At 36.6% G+C, this 23,880-nt stretch overlaps 2 protein-coding genes across 2 annotated transcripts; one reads left to right on the top strand and one right to left on the bottom strand.

Moving 5' to 3' along the window:
* Positions 1 to 942: 942 nt before the first annotated feature.
* On the top strand, positions 943 to 10,671 carry LOC104085508 (uncharacterized). The gene is made up of 7 exons (XM_009589564.4): positions 943 to 6,566; positions 6,650 to 6,903; positions 6,993 to 7,137; positions 7,772 to 7,973; positions 8,056 to 8,355; positions 8,446 to 9,137; positions 9,841 to 10,671. The coding sequence occupies exons 1-7, from the start codon at positions 1,446 to 1,448 to the stop codon at positions 10,492 to 10,494; spliced, it is 7,368 nt and encodes a 2,455-aa protein (XP_009587859.1). The 5' UTR covers positions 943 to 1,445; the 3' UTR covers positions 10,495 to 10,671.
* Positions 10,672 to 12,000: 1,329 nt separating this feature from the next.
* On the bottom strand, positions 12,001 to 16,823 carry LOC104085503 (uncharacterized). Its single transcript, XM_070193952.1, has 2 exons — positions 16,031 to 16,823; positions 12,001 to 13,023 (listed from the first exon to the last, which is right to left on the bottom strand). The coding sequence occupies exons 1-2, from the start codon at positions 16,792 to 16,794 to the stop codon at positions 12,252 to 12,254; spliced, it is 1,536 nt and encodes a 511-aa protein (XP_070050053.1). The 5' UTR covers positions 16,795 to 16,823; the 3' UTR covers positions 12,001 to 12,251.
* Between the last annotated feature and the right edge of the window lie 7,057 nt (positions 16,824 to 23,880).

Below are 23,880 nucleotides of genomic sequence, written 5' to 3'. Positions count from 1 at the left end.
TGGACCGGCCCACATGCAACTGGTAGCGATAGCTAACTAAAACTCATTGCCAAAACATCATACAAATTGACTCGAATAACAAAATACAACCACTTGTTTTCTTACTCTGTTACTTCTTATTTAGGGAACCAAAAATATGTCGCTTATTTTTTTTGTTTTGTATTTTAAGTGTAATACATCCTTAATTAATCATAATAGGAATGTCATTGAGTACTCATGCATTTTGGAATGACATTAAATGAAGTGTACTAATTAATTTTTACCTCTCTTTTTTTTTTCCGGAAAGAAGTCACATCTCTAATCATTTAGTGTATATGTTTGTTAATTATTTAATTCGACCGCTAGCTAAAGTTTGAATTTAATTATGTTTTAGAACTTTCGAGTTTCAACAACGTTGGGAGAGAAGTTTGATTTTTTAAAAAAGGAAATATGATTTCCAAACTTTATGTTTATTCAAATATTTGTTGTTATTTTAATAGAGATTTTTTAACTGACCGCATGAGAAAAAATAATTCCACCATAATATTATGTATGATTAACTTAATGTATGTTTGCAAGATAACGATTCGTATTATTAAATTTTTGCGTATTAAATACAAATATACAATGTTTGATATTGGTATAATATTTTATAAAATTAATGTAGCATTTTGCAGAATAAATATCTATTTCTATATCTATATATAAAAAAAAATTAAAATAGTAATGGCAGCATAGCTATCTATGATAGATCACGGCACAATTAATGTTACATTTTTCACTTCTCAGTGATAACAAATTAACAATCCATGCATAACAATTTTGCATTTAATCGATTTAACTATGCCAATTAGTAAAGGAGTCGAGGGCCGACATTGACGAAATCTAATAAACATTGTGGAGATAAATGTAATTAGATAATAAGTTTGGGGAACAAAAGGAAAAGACAAAACAATAATCCCTAATGTTCCGCTCATTGTTTCACCCCAATTTTCTCTCTCCAAACGAAGAGAAGTGATCTCTCTCTCTCTCTTCTGTTGTCCGACGACTAGAGCAGTAGTAGGGCTTCTTCTCTAACGTTATTCACTCTCTCTCTAATCTCTATACACGGCGCACGTTAAACATCGCCGTCATATATCTTACGCCGTCGGAGGTAAGCTCATTATCCTACGCCTGCCTGCTCATTTTCACCTGATCCAACAACCCGTTTCCGACCCGCTTTGCATCCATACCCTAATCTAGCCTGTAATACTGTTCAACATCTGTTCTATACTTCTGTTCGATTTATTAGCTGTAATAATAAATTTATCCTCAATTAAACTATTACTACTCTCATTTTTTTTGGGTTCCTAGGGTTTTTGTTATTGGATCATTTTACAGTGAGATTTTGGGGGCCGATAAACATTTTTTTGGGGGCTAGAGAAAACATTGTTATATACACTTTTGATGCGTTGTGGGGTTCTGATATGGCCAATCATGGCGGCGTTGGGAGCAAATTTGTTTCTGTGAATTTGAATAAATCATATGGACAGACTTCTCATCATGATAATAAATCTTATAGTGGTTCTTATGGCCAGGCCGGGGGGATGGGCCGCAGTCGGCCTGGTAGTGGGGGTGGAGGTATGGTTGTTCTGTCCCGGCATCGGAGTACGCAGAAAATTGGGGCGAAATTATCTGTTCCACCCCCCTTGAATTTGCCTTCATTGAGGAAAGAGCATGAGAAATTTGATTTATCAGGATCTGGCGGTGGGGCATTGGGAGGTGGTGGTCAAGGGAGTGGACCGAGGCCATCCTCCTCTGGTATGGGTTGGACTAAACCTGCTGCTGCTGTTGCATTGCAAGAGAAAGATGTGAGAAGTGATGGTCAGGTTGTTGTTGATGGTTTGGATCAGACTGGGCATAATATTGACGGCATCAACAACGAGGTTAGTGGATCCTATATGCCCCCTTCAGCTCGTGGAATTGGAGTTGGAATTGGAATTGGAACTGCAGTTAATGGTCCTGCAAAAACATTTCCTTTGACTGCTGAGAAAGTCTCCGTTTTGAGAGGCGAGGATTTTCCTTCTCTTCAAGCTGCATTGCCTGCTTCGTCTGGACCGACAAACAAGCAAAAGGATGGTTTGAATCAAAAGCAGAAGCACCTATCTGGTGAAGGAACATCTGACGAACAGAGAGACAGTTACAACATGAGTTCAGTGGTTGATATGCGTCCTCATGGGCACTCTTCATGTCATGCAACTGGAAATGGCCTTGCAGTAAATGGGTATGAAAGACATGGTTTGAGCAGTGCTCGTAGGGCGGATCAACCTCGGAAGCAGGAAGATTTCTTTCCTGGGCCACTTCCATTAGTCCGGTTGAATCCTAGGTCTGATTGGGCTGATGATGAACGTGATACTGGACACGTATTTGCGGATAGGGGCAGAGATATTGGGATTTCAAAAGTTGATAATTATTGGGACAGGGATTTTGACCTGCCTCGAACTAATGTGTTGCCCCATAAAACTGCTCATAATCAATTTGAAAGGAGGGGTCCTAGAGAGGCTCAGACTGGGAATGGGTTTACCATTGATCCCCTGAGAGGTGACACCTATAGCAGGGATGTGAGAATACCTAGTAGAGAAGGGAGGGAAGGGAGCACATGGAGGAACTCAATCCTTCCTAGAGATGGTAAAGCTCCAGACATTGCCAATGACAGGAATGTTGTTAGATCCAGGGAATCTTTTGTAAAGAAAGATTTTGGGAAAGATAACAAGTATGTCCCACCACATTTTGGGGACACCGCTCGTGATGAAAGTTTTACTGGAAGTCGGGATTATTCATACGGAAGGAAAGACACGGGTATTGTTACTGACAACAGACAACGGTGGAATCATGCAACAGAATCATCCAATAGTCGAGGGGTTGAGCACATGACTCAAGATCGCCTTGGTAGTGAACTGTCCAGCAGATTCAAGCGCGATGGCTTTCAGAACAACTCCGGGTCAAAACCTTCATTTGCATCCGTTGGGAAATCACTTTCTATGACTGATCCTGTTCTGAATGTGGGCAGGGAGAAAGGTGCCTGTTCAAGGGGTGAAAGGCCATACATAGAGGATCCATACCTGAAAGACTATGAATCTGCAGGATTTGATGAAAGGGATCTCTTTCCTGGAGGACTTTCTGCGGTGATCAAGAGAAAAAAGGATGTGGTTAAGCAGACTGATTTTTATGACCCTGTCCGAGAATCCTTTGAGGCTGAACTGGAACGAGTTCAAAAGATGCAAGAGCTTGAGCGACAAAGAATTATGGAAGAACAAGAAAGAGCATTGGAGCAAGCTCGAAGGGAGGAAGAGGAGAGACAGAGAGTGATTAGGGAAGAGGAAGAGCGTCGACGAAAATTGGAAGATGAAGCACGAGAAGCTGCTTGGAGGGCAGAGCAAGAGCGGCTTGATGCAGTTAGAAGAGCTGAAGAGCAGAGAATTGCTAGAGAGGAAGAGAAAATGAGGATTGTCATGGAGGAAGAAAGGAGGAAGCAGGCTGCTAAACTAAAGCTTCTGGAATTGGAGGCCAAGATAGCCAAGAGGCAGGCTGAAGGGCCAAAAACTGATACTTTAGTTGTCACCACCGATGACAAAATATCTGCCATGAACAAGGAAATTGATGTTTCAGGGGCAGCTGATGTGGATAATTGGGATGAGAGTGAAAGAATGGTGGAACGTTTAACAACTTCAGCATCTTTTGACATCCCTGTCTTAAGCAGATCTGCTGATGTAAGTTCCCAGCACTATTCCTCTCGAGAGAATTTTTCAAATTTTCCGGACAGAGGAAGACCTATTAATTCGTGGAGAGGGGATGCACTTGAGAATGGAAGTAACTCATCAATGTATCTACAGGACCAAGATATTGGCCATCATAGTCCAAGAAGGGATGCATCTGCTGGAGGCAGAGCAGCTCCCCGAAAAGATTTTTCAGGAGGAGCTGGATATTTGGCTTCTGGTAGTTATGCCAAAGGTGGACGAGAAGGATATACAGATGAATTTGGCCATCGGAAAGAGCATAGGTGGAACCTTCCTATGGATGCTGATCCATACACCAGGAACAGGGACATGGACACAGAATTTCATGATAATCTTTCAGATAGGTATGGTGATATTGGTTGGGGGCAAGCTCGTTCTCGTGGCAGTACACGCTTTCCTTACTCAGATCGGCTATATCAAAATTCTGAAGCAGATGAACCTTATTCCTATGGTAAGTCTAGGCATTCTGTGAGACAGCCACGTGTGCTTCCTCCACCTGTACTCTCTACTATGCAGAGAACTTTCAGGAGTATGAACGATCATCCTGGTTCGTCGAACCTTATTGACAATGAAAGCCATTATGCTCATCATCGAGGAGGTGACTCTACGAGGCAGACAAGCTATCTTGGTGGCCATCTATCTGAACATGTTGCTCCCCTGCAGGAGAGTACTCTTGCAGAAGTTACTAAACTGAATAAAGATATAAGCCCAAGGTGTGATTCACAGTCTTCTCTATCTGTTACAAGCCCTCCGAACTCTCCGCCTCATCTCTCTCATGATGAATTGGATGAATCTGGAGATTCTCGTTCGGTATCTGTTTCCGCAGAAGGAAAAAATGTAAGTCTCTCTGCATATGAATGTGCTCTCTTAAATGATAATTCTGCAAAAGATGCGATGAAGACGGCTTCCAGTTCTATCTCTGCTATTGAGGATGAAGACTGGAATGTGGAAGATAATGCTGAGTTGCAGCAGCAAGAAGAGTATGATGAGGATGAAGATGGTTATAGGGAAGAGGATGAAGTGCGTGAAGCAGATGATGAGAATCCTGACCTGAACCAAGAATTTGAAGATCTCCAATTAGGCGAGGAAGAATCATCTCACAAATTGGATAACTTGGTTTTGGGCTTTGATGAGGGTGTCGAAGTTGCAATACCAAGTGATGATTTTGAGAGGAATTCAAGGAATGAAGAAAGTGTATTTGATAGACCTGAAACCTCTGAAGGTGGATCGGTATATGGGGTTCAAGTTGATGAAAAGTGCCTTCACCCTGTTGAGCCCCCCCCTGGGGCTAGTTTGGATAGCTCCTCTGACAGGGTCCAAGAAACTGAAAAAATTGTGCAAGAATCTGAGTTTAGAGTGAGTACTGAACCTCACGGTGCCGCAGCCTCAAATCTATTGGATGGCGTTGATGTGTATTGTGGCCCTAGCCTATGTGCTCAGCAAACTTTCTCATCCCTTGGCACTCCATCTTCTGTTGGTCAGACTAGTGTGTCAAGTTTAACATCTTCTAGTCAGCCTGATTTATCTGTTAAGCTTCAGTTTGGGCTGTTTTCTGGTCCTTCTTTAATACCTTCTCCAGTACCAGCCATCCAAATTGGTTCCATTCAAATGCCTCTTCATCTACATCCACCAGTTGGTCCATCCCTTACCCATATACATCCATCACAGCCTCCCATCTTCCAATTTGGTCAGCTCAGGTATTCATCTACTGTCTCACAAGGGATTATGCCAATCACTGCTCAGTCAATGTCTTTTGGTCAGCCCAATGTGCAGGCTCATTACAACACCAGTCAGAACTCCGGTGGTTCTGTGCCTCCCCAGCCTGCTCTAGATGCTTCTACTCTGAGTGTGATGAAAGACAATGTTCAATCTCTTTCAGCAAATCAAGAACATGCTTCTGTATTGAGGCCTGGAGGACATAATGACAGTAAGCCAGCACAAGGAAGTGCAGAAAGCAAAGCTCTTACAGCCAATATTACCGGGATTGCAGGTGCTGGTGATAGAAAGCTTATCTCAGAGTTAGCTCTTCAAGCTGAGGCTAGGGGCTTGACTAATGCTGATAGGCATGTGCAGCCATCTAAGGGGAAGGGTTCTGATGGCAAGCAGTCCTCTGTGCTGCCATCAACTCAGTCAGTTTCTAATGAGAAAAATTATGCTGGGGGCAGGGCTCAAGGCCAAGCATACGGCAATAAGGGTAAAAGATTCACGTATGCTGTAAAAGGTTCTGGGTTGAGGTCATCTTTTCCAACTTCTGATGGTCCTTATTCTGAGTCAAGTAGATTTCAGAGGCGGCCTCGTCGAACAGTTCAGCGAACTGAGTTTCGAATCCGGGAAAATTCAGATAGCAGGCAATCATCCAACATGGTTTTTTCTAATGACTCTGGTCTTGGTGAAAATTTAAATCACGGTGGGAAATTTGCTACAGTGATTATTGCAAAAAGTGGATCAAAGAGAGGATCCTTCTCTAGTAAGCTACCGAAGCAAAATGTAGAGTTTGATCCTATGTCAGCAAATGTTGCTTCTCATGAGGTTGATTCCAGTAACAAGCCAAGCAAAGATGACAGAAAGGCTGTGCTGCACAAAAGTCAGAATACTTCACACGCTGGCGAGGGAAATCTAAAAAGGAACATATCCGAGGAGGATGTTGATGCCCCGTTGCAGAGTGGTGTTGTACGTGTTTTTAAACAGCCTGGCATAGAAGCACCTAGCGATGAAGATGACTTTATTGAAGTCAGGTCTAAGAGGCAAATGCTGAATGATCGGCGAGAACAAAGAGAAAAAGAGATCAAGGCGAAATCCCGTGTTTCTAAGGTTTTGGCGAGTTATCCATTCATTTTTACCTGTTGATATTTATGCCATGTTATATCTTAACCTTTTCTTAATCATGTTTTCAGCCTCCACGCAAACCTCGGACCACTAGACAAAGTATTGCAGTCACAACTAGCCCAAATAAAATCTTTGCATCTGTGGGTGGAGAAACACAGAATAAGAATAATTATTCAGATATTATTGCTTCAGAGGCGCACATATCTGCTTATAAGAATGTGTCCACTGGATTTACTACCGTGGTGTCACAGCCACTAGCTCCAATTGGAACACCTTCAGGGAGCAATGGATCTCAGCCTGATAAACAATTTTATACTGCCAAGTATGTGTGTTCTATTGGCAAAATCATAGCAAAAGAACCTCTTGTCCTCCTGAAATGCTTATCAGTATGTTATTCATTTACTTCGACAGGTTGCTCCAAACCACCTCTGGTAGTGTTGTTTCTGCTGGTGGAGATGACCTTGAGCCAGGCCTGATGTTTGAGAGCAAGAAGAATACAGAGAATGCTACATCATCACCTCTAAACTCATGGGGTAGTGCACAGATCAATCAACAGGTGTTTTCTTTTGTCGGTTTTAGTCCACCTAATTATCTGTGATGTTTTATGCAGTCAGGAACCACTTCCAGTTAGATCACTGTCATTTCTGTCGTTCAAATTATACTTTGATGAGATGTCCAATGAAAAGTTTAACGCTGGTTTTGCTAGCTCGATAGTAAACGACACAGTTCCATTGCTCACCTATGCCTCCAAAAGTTTTTCTGTGCTAGCATTTTATTTGCGGGATTCACCAGTTCTAATCTGCCATTTCAAAATATGTCTTCGCAGCTTTGTTTTCCTCTCTACTATTAGTTTTCCTCCTGCAAACCTAAAATTAATGGAGTGACTATTCTTTTCCAAATTATTGATATGGTATCATAACATATTTGGCTATATTTGGGCCAGAAGTCCGCCATGATTTCTTTCTTGGAACATCAGCTAAATAATGCCTTATTTTGTTACTGGATTTTATCATCTGCTTTTTCATAAATGGTACTGGATATTCACATATTTTAATCTTTAGTTATTGGTGGTGTTATTGCTCGTTAGTCTTTTGTTTATTACTGTGTTGGCTATGGGATCTATATTCTTTGTGGGTCATTATTGCTGCAATCATTGGCTCTGAGAAATTTTCTGACTCACTTTGGCATAGGTTATGGCCTTGTCGCAGAGCCAACTTGAAGAGGCTATGAACCCTGCCAGGTTTGAAGCACATGCAGCTTCTGTTGGAGCTCATGGTGGTGCAGTCACTGAGCCCATCTTACCATCATCATCCATCTTAACAAAGGACAAATCTTTTTCTTCTGCTGCAAGTCCAATTAACTCCCTGCTTGCTGGCGAGAAAATTCAATTTGGTAACCCTCCTTGTCATATCATATGCATGTATTATTGAGTTATCATTATATTGTTCGGATAATCTAATCCACCGTTTAATAGGTGCTGTTACTTCCCCAACAGTCCTTCATACTAGTAGTCGTGTTGTTTCACATGGGATTGGAGCTCCAGGATCTAATCGAGCTGAAGTACAAATTTCCCGTAACATTTCTCCAGATGAGAGTGATTGTACCCTTTTCTTTGAGAAAGACAAACGTGCAAATGGTTCATGTGTAAATGTACAAGATTGTGAGGCTGAAGCTGAAGCAGCTGCTTCTGCTGTTGCTGTAGCAGCTATCAGCAGTGATGAAATTGTCGGGAATGGACTAGGCTCTGCTATTTCAGAAGCTAAAACCTTTGAAGGTACGATGGTTGAAATATCCCAATGTGCTTTGTTTATCATTTGATTGTTCTGTCAGTAACCTTTATTAATCAGTCTGTATTGTATGGCAGGTGATCAGCAATTGAGCAGCCAATCAAGGGCAGAAGAGTCTCTTAGCGTATCTCTTCCTGCTGATCTCAATGTTGAAACTCCTCCGATATCATTGTGGCAGCCCCTGCCAAGTCCCCAGAATTCTTCGAGCCAAATCCTATCTCATTTTCCTGGTGGCCCACCGTCACATTTTCCTTTCTATGAGATGAATCCTGTGTTAGGTGGTCCTATTTTTGCCTTTGGTCCACATAAAGAGTTGGGTGGCTCCCAATCACAGTCACAGAAGGCTACTGTGTCTAGTTCAGGTCCACTTGGTGCATGGCAGCAATGCCATTCTACGTTGGACTCATTCTACGGTCATCCAGCAGGGTTTACTGGCCCTTTCATAGGCCCACCCGGAGGTATCCCTGGGGTTCAAGGTCCACCACACATGGTGGTCTATAATCATTTTGCACCAGTTGGACAGTATGGCCAGGTTGGATTGAGCTTTATGGGTACCACTTATTTACCTTCTGGAAAGCAGCCTGATTGGAAGCACACACCCTCATCCTCCGCAATGGGCATCACTGAGGGGGATATGAATAACGTAAATATGGCTGGTTCTCAGCGGAATTTATCAAATATGCCTGCTACCATCCAGCATCTTGGCCCTGCTTCACCAATTATGCCCATGGCTTCTCCTTTAGCCATGTTTGATGTATCTCCATTCCAGGTAAGGAATGCGATTCCATCAGCATGTGAGTTGATCTGTTGGATTAACACCCCCTTCCCCCCCCCCCTATTTTCTCCCCTGATAGGGGGGAAAAAGACAAAAAGGAGGGCATGTGAATAGAATTGTTCCTTAAAATATGGAATCTGTAATGCTCTAGATGAGCGGAGGGTATATCGAAAACAACCTCTCTATCTTTACCAAGTAGGGGTAAAGGTCTACGTACACATTACCTTCCCCTACCGGGTGAAAGTAGAGAGGTTGTTTCCGATATATCCTCGGCTCATCTAGAGCATTGCAGATTCCATATTTTAAGGAGTAAATCAGTAAGTTCTGGCAAGTGTATTATGTAAAAAAATTAAGATTGTTCTCCCATTTGTGGTGGAGAATACATGTTTTAACTGTCTTCATTTCTTGGGATGTAACTTTTGCACAATCTTTGTTTTTTTTACATGATACACTTGCCGGAACTATTGAGTTGTTCCTTAAAATATGGAATCTGTAATGCTCTAGATGAGCCGGGGGATATCAGAAACAGGGTAGGGGTAAGCTATGCGTATACACTACCTTCGGATCCCACTTGTGGGATTATACTGTTTTTTTTTTTTTTTTTTTTTGGTGTAGTGCTCTAGATTTTTGTTATGTGATCTATTGGTGCAAGTAGTACTCGTATATAACATTGTACTTTGCTTTGGTTTCTACTCAGTCTGCACCTGAAATGCCAGTCCAAGCTCGCTGGTCTCATGTCCCTGCGTCACCTCTTCATTCTGTTCCCATCTCTCATCCCTTGCAGCAGCAAGCTGAAGGCGCATTGCCTTCTAAATTTGGGCACGGTCATTCTGTGGATCAGTCATTGAATACTAATAGGTTCTTGGAGTCTCATCCTTCTGAAGCCTCTGATGGTACCCCCAGTTTTACAGTTGCAACAGATGCCAATGCAGCTCAGTTTCCTGATGAATTGGGCCTTGTACATTCTTCTAAGTCTGGGGCTACTGGTGGTTCTACTCAGAGTCTTGTCAGTCAAAGCTCCTCCGGATGTGTTAATGCAGATATTGGCAAAAATGATACTCTCAGAAACGGCGTTAGCAACAACGGTAAAGAGCCGGGCAGCAGTGGTTTCAAAACACAATCCCAACAGAAGAATACATCTGCTCAGCAGAGTCAATCTGCAGGCTATAACTATCACAGGGGTGGTGGGATGTATCAAAGAAATATGGCTGGAAATGATTGGTCCCATCGCAGAATGGGTTTCCATGGCAGAAATCAGTCTTTGGGTGCAGAAAAGGGCTTTCCATCTACTAAGGTGAAACAAATATACGTGGCAAAGCAAACCATCAGTGGGACAAAAACCACGGGATGAGCAGACTGCATGGTTTAGAGATCTTGATAGGGAAGGATCTGTTTTTGAGAATATTTGTCAGTGGGACATTCAAGCTAGTTTTGGTACCTTCTTCCATTTACGGCTTCTGAAAATAACTTAATTTGGACTTAGATAACTGGTTGGTGATTATAGTGATCCTCTCAATTTTGTCCGAAATATGGATTTACTAAGTTGTGGTTTAGCTGCTGAGATTTGAAATTAAAACCTGTGCGCGGATGTTATCTGCAAAAAAATTTCAGCTCCTTTTCGCTTGGTTGCTTTTCATCAATTTAGCTTGCGTTTTTGGACATTATTCACGCGGCATCTAAAAATCTTAGTAAATTTAAGTTTGTCCTAAAGTTTTTATTAGGTGGCACTTTCGTCATTTCAACTTTATGTGAAGTTTGCCGGATGTTTAAGATAGATTTATAAATTTATTTTGAAAAATTTGATTTGGGTGAAGTTTGGTTTGAAGATGAAAATGTGTTGGGACATCAGTTTTCAAATATATTTTATTTTAAAATAAATAAATATGAAACTTGACTTATATCCACAAGTTTTAAAAACTATTACAAATGTCTAACAATACCTTTATCAATAATATTCATTATTATTATTATCACAAATCATAGTTTTGAACATAAATAAATTTGGTACAAAATATCAATAACATTCATTATCATTATCACAAATTATAATCCTGAACATAAATAAATTTGGTATAAAATTATCATTTTTATACAATGAACTACATAATACAATATCAGATGACCGAAAAAACAAATCAACATTGTTACAAAATAACAAATTGTGGGCTATTTTATAAAATATAAAAGTTTGGGATAATTTAAAAAAAATATAATAGTAATAATTTAGGCCAAGCTGATTTTGAGATTTGGGTTTTGGATTTTGAAATTTGTCAAAATATAGATAAAATTTAAGAACAAACATGTATTTGACAAAATCTATAGCCAAACGGTCACGAGTAAAAAGGGATCTTTCGACAATTAAATTTGGATCAGAGCATGGCATGTTTCTTGATATGGCGCTACTACATCGAATGTGACGGCGGAAAGACACGATATATCTCGCTGTTGAAAGGAATATAAAGACATAGTATGAACTCTTTTCAAGAATTCCATTTTCGTTGCTATGGATTCGTACTTGCAAATATGCTTCAGTATGGCCATAACAGTTAACGTCTACTAATTTCTGAGACAATTTGTTAAAGAAAAGATCAAACGTCCTCACAAAAACCAAAACCGATAATCTGTTGTCCTATTTTTTTTCGATTTAATCTTGAAATTCGGACCGTTTTCCTACATATAATCTTTATTTATAATGGCATACTTGTACAAAAGTTGGCTCAGTTCACTAGAAAGTTACTATACTTAAATATTTACGCATAGTTACTTTATGTTTTGAATTTTTCTTTCTTAACTCTATGTTAAATCAAATATCAGAAAAAACTCTTTTTAATGCTAAATTGATTTTTATTAAAAAAAGTTGAAAAAAGAAATCCGAGTCACCTCTTGTTTTTTCTCATAAAAATTGAAATAATTGCAACTCTACTACTTATAACTACAAAAAATACTCAACAACATAATTTTCCTACTACTCCAAACTACGTACCCACCCAAAAAGCTGAAAAACAAAAGAACAGACTTAAAAAACAAGCGGGGAAAAAAAGAAAAAGAAAAACAAGGAAAAAGAAACAGCGTTCCCAGATAAGACAAACCATAAACTTAATAGAAAAATCAGAGCGACATATCTTTGGTTATCCACTTGACAAGTCCATCCTCTTCCAACGTGTCCCAAAAATCATCACCTGCCACATTTACCTCTCCATTACTCACCCCGTTTTGGACTTGTAATTCTTCCACTACCATTGGCAACTTATTATTATGATCAGTACTACTAACTGTAGTAGCATATTCTGAAATTGGAAAGTTGGTTTTGGCCTTTTCTCCTCTAAATTCAATAGCCTTCTTGTCATAAGCTCTAGCAGCTTCTTCAGCAGTAACAAAAGTACCAAGCCAAACTCGTTGCGCTTTATGTGGGTCTCGAATTTCTGCTGCCCATTTTCCCCACGGCCTTTGTCTCACTCCTCTGTATTCCTTCTTCGTATTTCTCCTTCTTTTCCTTCCCTTCTGCAACTCCAAATTCTCAGGCTTTACATGAAAAGAAGTACGACACGCTAGATAAGTGGTAGCTGACGCAGTTGGCTCCACAATGCTCCTACGTGGCAATGACGTGGCTGCACTTGCATTTTCAATTTCCCTTAAAAGCTGAGCTGCGCCTTCGCCGTCCGTCCGTCCATCGGCGCCGGAGATCACATGCCGGAGAGCTGACACCATAAAGTAAAACTCTTGGTCTTGTGTCAATTTGTGGGTGATGCTACATTTTTTATTCTCTTGATGTTGAGAATCTTGTACGGGTCTAGATTCTTTAGAGAATCTATTGTCCTTAAATTCGAAGTAGTTAATGTTTGACATGGATAGAGTGGTGCTGATGATGATGGAGTGTGTGCGTATTTATATGTATATTTCCTTTTTGGGGATGTGGCTGGAACACGTGCACACGGGGTTAACCAGATTGTATGCCACGTGTGGAATAGTTTTGATTACTTATGTCAGCAGATATTGACGTGCCTATTTGGAAGACTTGGCCCTTTGTAGGCGAATATAGTAAAAGGGCTATCCACTTGACAGCGCAACATTCTTGTACTTCGGACATGTAATCATCGGAACTTTCTGGAAGGACCATAGACGCTTCCTCTCCAGTTTCCACACACTATATATAGAAAGCTTCTTTATCTGCTGTTTTTACGGTTTACAAACTAATTACTCTCCACTCTCAAATTTCTCTTTTTTTTTATACGTTCAGAAAAGATTTTTGATTATTTTTTCCTTATTTATATTTTATGATATAATCCCTCTTCATAAAATACTTACTCATGATTAATGTATTTATAATTTTTAAGAACAATTAATACTAAGAATAAAATTTAAAAATATAATTAATTTAGTCTTAAACTTCTAAAATAACATATAATTTGAGATATCTATTTTTATAAAATTACAACAGATAATTTGAAAATATGAGAAAGTACTACTATATGGGATTAAAATGTAAAAGTTGGTTATTTGATGAATAATAATATTAATAAATAAATTATTGTGCAGTAATTAATAATATAAAGAGCAGAATAACTTATTCTGACAACATTTAAAATATTAATTTCAGATTAGCATTATTTATTATGAGAAAGAATTAATGTAAATGACTTGTGTTGATTGAATATATGACCTATTGTGCGAAATTCAATAACCCGGCGTCAATGATAAAACTTATATATCTATATGACATTAACAATTTGTAAAGTGAAGCTATAAAAAAAAATACAATCATAAATGTATATAAGATAAACTCTATAGTCTATACTCAGATAATCCATTTGGAGTAGGACGAGTAATATCACACGAGGTTAGCCAGACTGTATGCCATGTGTAGGAGGACGGAATTGCTGAGCCACGTAATACTGAGGAAGTTCAGTGAATTGAGCTTTTATTAACTTGGCTCTTTCAGAAGATTCAGAATTACGTCAAATATAATCAATACTAGGTCGTCGCACTTGACAGCGCAACATCCTCGTATTCGGGAATTCGGACATTGTAATCCTCGAAGGTTCTAGAACGAAGCTTAGAAGCCTCTACTTGAATTTGCACTCACTTTGGTTAGTGGCGGATCCATCCTATTTAATTTGGAGCCATAAACTAGAATTTCTATATAGTTTTGTGAAGATTTTAATGTGTAGTGCAATGTGAACCCATGGTCTAAAATCGATGTTGGGTCCCTAGGTTCAGATCCTATGGCCACATATTTTATTTTGTTTTTACCTTTTCTTTTCTTTTATTTTCTTCTCTTTCTTTTTTCTGCTTTATTACTATAAGTTGAGATTTGTTTTTATCTTGAACTACTCTGAGTTTGTTTTAATTCCTCCGTTCCAATTTATGTGAACCTATTTGACTGAGCATGGAGTTTAAGAAAATATAAAGACTTTTGAAATTTGTGGTCCTAAACAAGTCAAAAAAGGCCCCAGAGTATTGTGTGGTTATAAAAGCTTCTCATTAAGGCAAAATTATTTCTAAATATAGAAAGGGGTCATTATTTTTAGAACGGGTGGAGTAACATATCTAAGTTGCATGATAAGACTTGCTTAATCATATTTTTAATACTAAAGATAGTTTGGTTTTGCTAAGCAATTCACATATAAAGAATTAGTCATATGCTATAAGGCTTTTGGATATTTTTGTGCTTCTTTTTGAGCTAAAACTTGAATAAGTTTCAACATTTGCTGCATTAATTTGTCATTAGCATTTTGCTTTTCCTTTTTATTTTAATATAGTAAAAATCGAATCGATTTAAAATTATATTATTTTAATAATTATTTAAAATTGATAATATTAATAATATAAAATAAAAATTTAAATTTACCAAGTGTGGAGTTTATTTCTTTAGATATCAGCAAAACTTATATCGTAAACATTAGTAATGCATCATAGTCTTATAATTCTGGATCCGCGTCTGTTTGGTCGATATCCTATTATCAAGTAATTTTTAGTAATATTTTCTTTTTATTTTAACCATCGTATTTTGACTATGTGTGTAGCATTTTCATTTATCGTATAATTTTTCTGGACCAGTGAGCCTACTAAATTATTTACATTTAAGCGCCACAATTCCGTTTAATCTCACTTTTACTTCACTGCTCTTATGCTGGCTAAATTTGCAATGCACATCGTCATTTTTACTTTTACTTATTCTAAGACCCTTATTTCTTAAGCGCTTCTCCACCATTCACGCTTTTGATTTACACCATCACTGGTTTCGTCAATTTTCATAGTATTGTTAGCAAATAAAGTACATCATATGACCTATTTTGTATTATATGCTGATTAGCTTATACAAAATTAGGGTAAACAAGTATCCTTGCGCAATGCCGATCACTAGTGTGAATCCACAATTACTGAGAACTTCATATTTTTAACTATTGTTCACACATTGGTGATGATGACTCCTTCATAAATATCTGTTGTGACGTTTATATATTAAATAACTATGTAATCTTGTACGGGTCTAAATCCTTGAAATTCGGACCTTTTTCATACATGTAGTGTAGTCTTTATTTTTAATGGCATAATAATACTTGTACAAAAGTTGGCTCAGTTCACTAGAAAACTAATGTTTTGAATTTTTCTTTCAATCAAATATCAGAAAAAACTCTTTTTAATGCTAAATTGATTTTTATTAAAAAAAGTTGAAAAAAGAAATCCGAGTCACCTCTTGTTTTTTCTCATAAAAATTGAAATAATTGCAACTCTACTACTTATAACCACAAAAAATACTCAACAACATAATTTTCTTAAAAAACAAGCGGGAAAAAGAAGAAAAAGACAAACAAGGAAAAAGAAACAGCGTTCCCAGATAAGACAAACCATAGAAACATCAGAGCGACATATCTTTGGTTATCCACTTGACAAGTCCATCATCTTCCAACGTGTCCCAAAAATCATCACCATTTTGCGTACTGCTTTCACCATTATCATCACCTTCCACTTTTACCTCTCCATTGTACAACCCGTTTTGGACTTGTAATTGATCTTCCACTACCATTGGCAATTTATTATTATGATCAGTACTAACTGTAGTAGCATATTCTGAAATTGGGAAGTTGGTTTTGGCCTTTTCTCCTCTAAATTCAACAGCCTTCTTGTCATAAGCTCTAGCAGCTTCTTCAGCAGTGACAAAAGTACCAAGCCAAACTCGTTGCGCTTTATGTGGGTCTCGAATTTCTGCTGCCCATTTTCCCCACGGCCTTTGTCTCACTCCTCTGTATTCCTTCTTCGTATTTCTTCTTCTTTTCCTTCCCTTCTGCAACTCCAAATTCTCACGCTTTACGTGAAAAGAAGTAGTACTCCCAATGTGACAAGCTAGATAAGTGGTAGCTGACGCAGTTGGCTCCACAATGCTCTTACGTGGCAATATGGAAGCTGACGTGGCTGCACTTGCATTTTCAATTTCCCTTAAAAGCTGAGCTGCGCCTTCGCCGTCCGTCCGTCCATCGGCGCCGGAGATCACATTCCGGAGAGCTGACACCATAAAGTAAGACTCTTGGTCTTGTGTCAATGTGTGGGTGATGGTACATTTTTTACTCTCTTGAAGTTGAGAATCTTGTACGGGTCTAGATTCTTGAGAGAATCTATTGTCCTTAAATTCGAAGTAGTTAATGTTTGACATGGATAAGGTGGTGCTGATGAGTCAAACGGGGATAGAGTGTGTGCGTATTTATATAGTTTCCTTTTGGGGGATGTGGCTGGAACACTGACTGCACACGAGTTAGCCAGATTGTATGCCACGTGTGGAAAAGTTTGATTATTTGATGTTTTAGTCAAATATAGTCAAAGGGACTTTCTACTTGACAGCTCAACATTATAGTATTAGGACATGTTATCCTTGGAGGTTCTCGAAGGATCGTGGAAGCTTCTGCTTCGAGCTCGGACGACTATAATATAAGCTTCTTTTGCTAGTTAGCGTATAAATAAATAAATAATTAATAATAAATGAATTATTGTGTAGTAATAATTTACTTCCTGCATATGAGGTATAGTTTGCCTCAGCATGAAATTAAAATAAATAATTTAAATTTATGTTTTTATTGGCTTAAGAGGAAATAACTTTGCGAGGTTATGGTATTTGTGCAACGATAAAAGCTTTTCCTTAATGATAAAATAAAATGTTTAACATTGAATTATTTATCAAATATAAATATTTGTTGTTCTTTTTTAAACGGACTAATAAAATAAAATATGTCATGTAAATTTAAACCGATGGAGTAATTATATGAGAGAGATCAACACTCCCTCTAGTTCACTTTAAATAATTTTTGCCTTTTTCTTGTGGTTCACAATATTTATTTTTTTCAGATATCAAGAAGGAATTAACTTTTTTTTTTCAAAGTTGTCATTGGAGTAAAGAGTATAGGAGTATCTGTTATATTTTCAATGCACAAATTAAGATAATATGGTTATTTTTATTGTTAATTAATTTTAAAAGATGAATTTTTTAACATGTGTGAAAATAATAGAAAAAAATCAATTAAAGTGGATCGAAGAGAGTAATTAACTTGAAAAAGAATGTCGATAACTTGTTGATCATCCAGTAAAATTGAATTTATTACTTCTTGATCAAATCAAATTGTGAGAAATTTTATTACCCGTCAAAGAATAAAACTTAAGTATATTTAATGAGGCTAACATGGATAAGGTGACGCTGATAGTCAAACTTATTTAAATTTTAAACTGTGAATGCATCTGGAAAATAAATTTGTACTCTTTAAAATTAAAAAAAATAAATTACTTATATACAGTAATAAGTAAAGATGATCTGATACTATAAAATAAATTACAATATAAATATATACTACTCTAAATAATATACAAGATATACACCTTTTGTTTTGGTTAGCTGTGCGAGCCGGATCAGTAACATAACTTAACGTAACGTAACGTCATACGAGGTTAGCCAGAATGTATGCCACGTGTGGCACCATCTGACTAGGAGGACTGAGTTGGTGAGCCACGTAATACTGAGGAAGTTCACTGAATTCTAGAAGGCAGCATAGAAAGCCTTTATTTGCGTTTGCACTCACTATGTATAGAAGCTTCCTTTTTCTTAACAACGGTAAGTGTGGTTTAATACAATTTTGATGAAATAATACTCTCCTTTTCTTTTTTATACGATCGGGTTTGATACACAATTTAAAAATTAAATTTTCAACACACGAGCTAAATATGTAAACATAAAAGGTCTCATTATATATATTATATTAAAAACACAAAAATTATTAATAAAATATTATTCGTATTTTTTACCTTTCAAAATATATTTTATATTAGACAAAATAGTAATTTAAATTATTTTTCTAATATTTTAGAATTTAATAACTAAAATTAAATCTTTCTTTATTGATTAGGTAAGAAATCCAAAAATTTAGGAGTTTAAGAACAATTAATCTTTTACCTTATATACAAACTTTGAAGACTGAATTTCTTACCATGAGGCATATCTTTGTGAATGTTTTACCAATTAATAAGTCTACTTGATACCAAAAGACATCTGTGATATCCTTGCCACATTGAAATAATATGTGCAGTTTTTTGTCATTAATCTAACCATTGCCTTAACCAGAATTGAATGAGCAAAATATGCATTAACGATTGAAAATATTAAATATTTTAAATACAACAAGCAGAATGTGCTTGTAGAAAGATATAAGCTTAAAAATAGACAAAGTTGTGTAAATGTTGATTAATGTAGGACATCTAACATATATGTTGAGAACAGTGGCGGAGACACCTCTTCGCGGGAAAAATACACTGTGTAGCTAGGTAAAAAAATAAATTATATGTATATATACTATGTATTGACTCCCCATAATTTTTCTGTTATGTTTACTTTTATATATTTTGACACCCCTTAACGAAAATTCTGGCTCTGCCAATGGTTGAAAAGACGACAATGCATTTACCATTGATTCATTAGCATATTGCCACTGTAATGGCTTACATTAACAAAATATGTTTTTTTAAAAGTTCTCTACTTTTTAATTGTCAATTTGCGATCATAATAATATCATGAAAAACGTTTTAATAGTCAGAACACATGTAAAGCTAGACAACTTTTTTTTACGAAAAAATGACATTGTATAGCCACTCTCAAAATAATAGCCGAAAAAGTGTATAAGTTTTGTATATTTTTTGTATTTATATACATTCTGTATGTTTTATACAAAAATTATACAAATCTGATACACTTTTTTCGGCTACCGAATGTAAATAATTTCTAGTGCGGGCTAAAAGTGATAATATCCCTTTTTTTACCCTTAAAACATTCCCTCCTGCCGGAAAAAATAATCATTCTCTCATATATATATATATATATATATATACACACACACAAATGTGTAAATATATATTTTAATACAATACAATTAGTTATGAATTCTCACGTTACTTATTATTATTGGACTCTTTAACTTAACATTAACATCTAGAAATAATTACAAAAGACACTTAAATTTCATGTCAAATTCAAATAATCTAATTTTTAGAGGAGATGAAGAGATTATAATTAGTAGAACCTTATTATTTAATATCTTTATATAAAATATATTATGCTAATTAACCCCAATGGAAATAAGAATCATATAACTTTGGTAATTGAACTCAAAGTTAGAAATCACAATAAGGCATTCAAGGACTTCTGAGGTACACAATTTGCTCCTTTAGTTAAATAGAATCAACACTAATCATTTTTAAAAACTATTTTTTATTTAATTTTTATTTTATTACTCAAAAATATATTATTTAACAAGAATTATATGATTTTTTAAAATTATATACTCATATATTGATGTAGGGTAATTGCGCAAAGCACTTTCAAATATTTTTAAATTGAAACATAATTAAAATTTTCATATTCACTCATTCCTTATTTGAACTAGGTATGAGGTCTCAATATTAAGTACTTTACAATCCATTAAAATATTATCTTATTTAAATGATTGAACAAAAAATAAAAACGACTAACATCCCTAAATCAACAACTAAACCACAATTCTTATCATGTTTGTTCTACCCTATGCTTTCATTAAGAAGAGATACGGTAATCCGGTAAAATACTATTAATTAATTAATATTTATATCCAAATTAAAGTGAATGACTAGAATTTAAAACTACTTTTTATTTTAAATTGGATCTTTATAAAAAAAGTATTTTTCAATAGTCCATAAAATGTATGTTAGTTACTATGAGAAATATCATATAATTTTTTTTTGTTTTTCTATTGTGAATTATTTTTTTCAGTAGTCCATAGAATATGTGTTAATCACTTGAGAAATATCATATAAAATTCTTTGGTTTCCTATTACGGGGTTTTTGTTAAAAGACTAATCAACATTATGAGGCTCAAATTAGATATAAGTCCATGTATTTTTATTTCCCATAATCTCTATTTGAGTTGAATAAAATGTCTCATTAGATTTTTTATGAACTTTTTCTTACAACACAGAAACAAACAAGAATTAAAAAAAAAAAAGAGTGCCCAAATCTTGAATGGTAAAAGAAATTAGAATCCAGTAAGATTTAGACTCGGGCCAACATGCAAGGTATTAGAATGCAATAAGTTCTAAACTTAAGACGCAACTTTGATTTTTTTGTCGGGATACTTTTTACTGAAAATAGAATTAAAAAAAATCTATTAGATTTAAATATCATATTTTATAAATTATAATATTTATGTGATTTTCTAAAATTGTTCATTTAGATGAAATACACGTGTAACGCACGTATCAAAAGATTAGTATTATTGTAAAAGTGAACCTCAAAAGTTAAAAGTTAAATTACCAAAATATCATTTTAAATAATTTAAATATCTTATTTATTTATAAAACAAAACCTACGCCTACACACTAACACAAGCCAACGTGTAAATATAAAAGATAAAAATATTTATAATGAAGAGTTGTGTCTTAAGATGAAAGGATGCACACGTTCATCTTGAGTTGGTCTTTTCTTTCCTATATGTTGTTTTACTTTGCAAAAAGAAGAAGAAGATTACTTTTAGTATCAAATGGTCCATTTCTACAGTAATCTGCCAATATTGCATGTAGAAGTTCGAAAAATATTTTTTCTTCAAAAGTGCAGCATTTTGATTTTGAGATCGCGGAAGCACAATGTATAGAAGTTTTATATAGCTTCGTTAAAGAGAGTGTATCTCTCTGAAGTTGAAAGATCAACAAGGTCTGCCTTGGATAATGAGTAAGAAATCACATTTTCATTCTTCTTACATAATGAAAAGAAAAGGAAGGAAAAATTATACAAAATAAATTCGAGTATATCAAGACTGGAGAAAATTTTCTTGTGGCAGTTGTTGCATGGTTGTTGTTTACCCGGAAACTCGGATAAAGTTAAATTTGAGTATGGTTCTAAAGATATGCGATATAATTTGATTCAAACCGTAGAGAGAAATAGTAATATCTATGTTCTTGACTATGAGAATGAGAATAGTGAGCAAGAAGAACGAATAAGATAAAGTAAAACAAACACAAGAGGATATCTTTCAATATGAGAAGTGGTCTTTAGTTACAGTGTCTGAGACTGCCTTATGCTTACAAGGATTCGCCCTTTTATAGTAGAGGAATCCTACTTTATTTACGGTAAACAAAACATATAGTGGAGAACCTATGATAAATTATTTCTTCCTTGATTCCAGCCAAGATTCTCTCCCTTAGTGCGGTTGTAACGGCTCTTGTCTGTGAGCTCGATACTGGCTCGAACTCGTTATTGGGTTGAGCCCTCAGCTTTGGCTTGAGTTCGACCTTCTGGGTGTAGCGCATTTCCGATCACCCTCACGTTGCCTTGCAGATCGATTTGGTCATGGGCTCGATAATAGCATCGAGCCGACTCCTCGACCAGTCTTTTGAACTCGAGGCTCGTTTGTACTGTCTTCGGAACTTATCCCAAAATACCGCTCCGGTTGCTTACCATTCAAACTCGATCGAACGTAGAAAGACTGAAATCTATTTCGACACTATACAGATAGTCCCCTCGTTTCTCAGGAAGGATGTGGTGAGAATCGATATGATTTTCGGCGGTTCGATCGGGTTGTAAGCTGACGTTTGCATAGGGCTCGATCATGACGTATGTGATAGCAAGGGCGGGTCCGATGACGAAAGGGAGCCTGGTGGAGAAGAGACCGCTCTTGATGATAACCCAAAAGCTTAGCCTTTGGCTTCTATGTCGCTTTTATTCATGTAAATAATCTTTGTATATTTATACAAATATCTTTTTCTTTTACTGACTTGTTTCGACTTTCTCTCCTTGTGAAGCTTTTCGTTCATGCCTTGCGAATGTTTTTATAGGCGATTCCATCGAATTCAGTCTTCGTAGCTTTTATGGCCGAGTGAGTGATTGTTTCGAACTCGAACTCAAAATATCTTAGTCCGTAGGCCATTTATGATCGAGTGAGTGATTGCTCGAACTCGAAGCAAGATAGCCTTTAGGCTTTAATAATTGAGTGAGTGATTGTTTCGAACTCGAACTCAAAATATCTTAGCCCGTAGGCCATTTATGATAGAGTGAGTGATTGCTCGAACTCGAAGTAAAATAGCCCTTCGGCTTTAATAATTGAGTGAATGATTGTTTCAAACTCGAACTCAAAATATCTTAGCCCGTAGGCAATTTATGATCGAGTGAGTGATTGCTCGAACTCGAAGTAAGATAGCCCTTAGGCTTTAATAATTGAGTGAGTGATTGCTTCGAACTCGAGCTCAAAATATCTTATCCCGTAGGCCATTTATGACCGAGTGAGTGATTGCTCGAACTCAAAGTAAGATAGTCCTTAGGCTTTAATAATTGAGTGAGTGCTTATTTCGAACTCGAACTCAAAATATCTTAGCCCGTAGGCCATTTATGATCGAGTGAGTGATTGCTCGAACTTGACGTAAGATAGTCCTTAGGCTTTAATAATTGAGTGAGTGATTGTTTCGAACTCAAACTCAAAATATCTTAGCCCGTAGGCAATTTATGATCGAGTGAGTGATTGCTCGAACTCGAAGTAAGATAGCCCTTAGGCTTTACTAATTGAGTGAGTGATTGTTTCGAACTCAAACTCAAAATATCTTAGCCCGTAGGCTTTTTAACCTGTTTGAATCATGAAGCAGGAAAATGTTTTCAAAGTGTGAGATATCTGAAATTAAAAGCTCTCTTTTTTGTCATTATACATGTGTTTGTATCTTGTGCCAGGGTTCGAACAAAACTACGTGGGCATGGTTCGTTTTGACCATTTGACCCTTACACTTTTCTCTATCAAGACCATGTTCGACAAGAATTCGATATGAAAACAACTTTCTTGTGCCGAACTTGATTTACTCGATTGGTAGCCCCCCAGTATTCGAGGTTGATTATGAAGGAGCCTCGGATACTGTTGATTTTGTCCTCGGGTAACACATAATTGTTTCCTCGTTAAAAACCTTGCCGGAAAAAACCCATTTGGGATAAAAATTGAACTAAGGGGAAAAAGAGTACAACGCGTGCTTTGAAACCAGAGGTCTTGATGTTTTTAGTCGAATTCCTGCAATGAGTTAGCGTCCAATGAACGTATATAGATGATAGAGAGGATAAAATCATACCTTAACAGTAATATCATTTGATAAGCGATATGTTCCAATTGTTTGGTAGTGGTTTTCCATCAATTGCCCCAAGTTTATAATACCCTTTCCCCACTATATCGAGGACTCGATAGGGTCCTTCCCAATTTGGGCC

The sequence above is a fragment of the Nicotiana tomentosiformis genome, chromosome 2, assembly GCF_000390325.3.
Source record: "Nicotiana tomentosiformis chromosome 2, ASM39032v3, whole genome shotgun sequence".
Taxonomy (NCBI): Eukaryota; Viridiplantae; Streptophyta; class Magnoliopsida; order Solanales; family Solanaceae; genus Nicotiana; species Nicotiana tomentosiformis.
Note: the sequence above shows the minus strand (reverse complement) of the source record. Positions and strands in the feature narration are given on the sequence as shown.

Excerpts from the sequence above, each read along its gene's own strand:
- LOC104085508 (XM_009589564.4), top strand. The coding sequence starts at position 1,446 with ATGGCCAATCATGGCGGCGTTGGGAGCAAATTTGTTTCTGTGAATTTG. Across the intron at positions 6,567-6,649 it reads CGAAATCCCGTGTTTCTAAG|CCTCCACGCAAACCTCGGAC; the intron begins GTTTTGGCGAGT and ends TCATGTTTTCAG. Across the intron at positions 6,904-6,992 it reads AAACAATTTTATACTGCCAA|GTTGCTCCAAACCACCTCTG; the intron begins GTATGTGTGTTC and ends TTACTTCGACAG.
- LOC104085503 (XM_070193952.1), bottom strand. The coding sequence starts at position 16,794 with ATGTCAAACATTAACTACTTCGAATTTAAGGACAATAGATTCTCTCAA. Across the intron at positions 13,024-16,030 it reads GAAGATGATGGACTTGTCAA|CACACACTCCATCATCATCA; the intron begins GTGGATAACCAA and ends CATATAAATACG.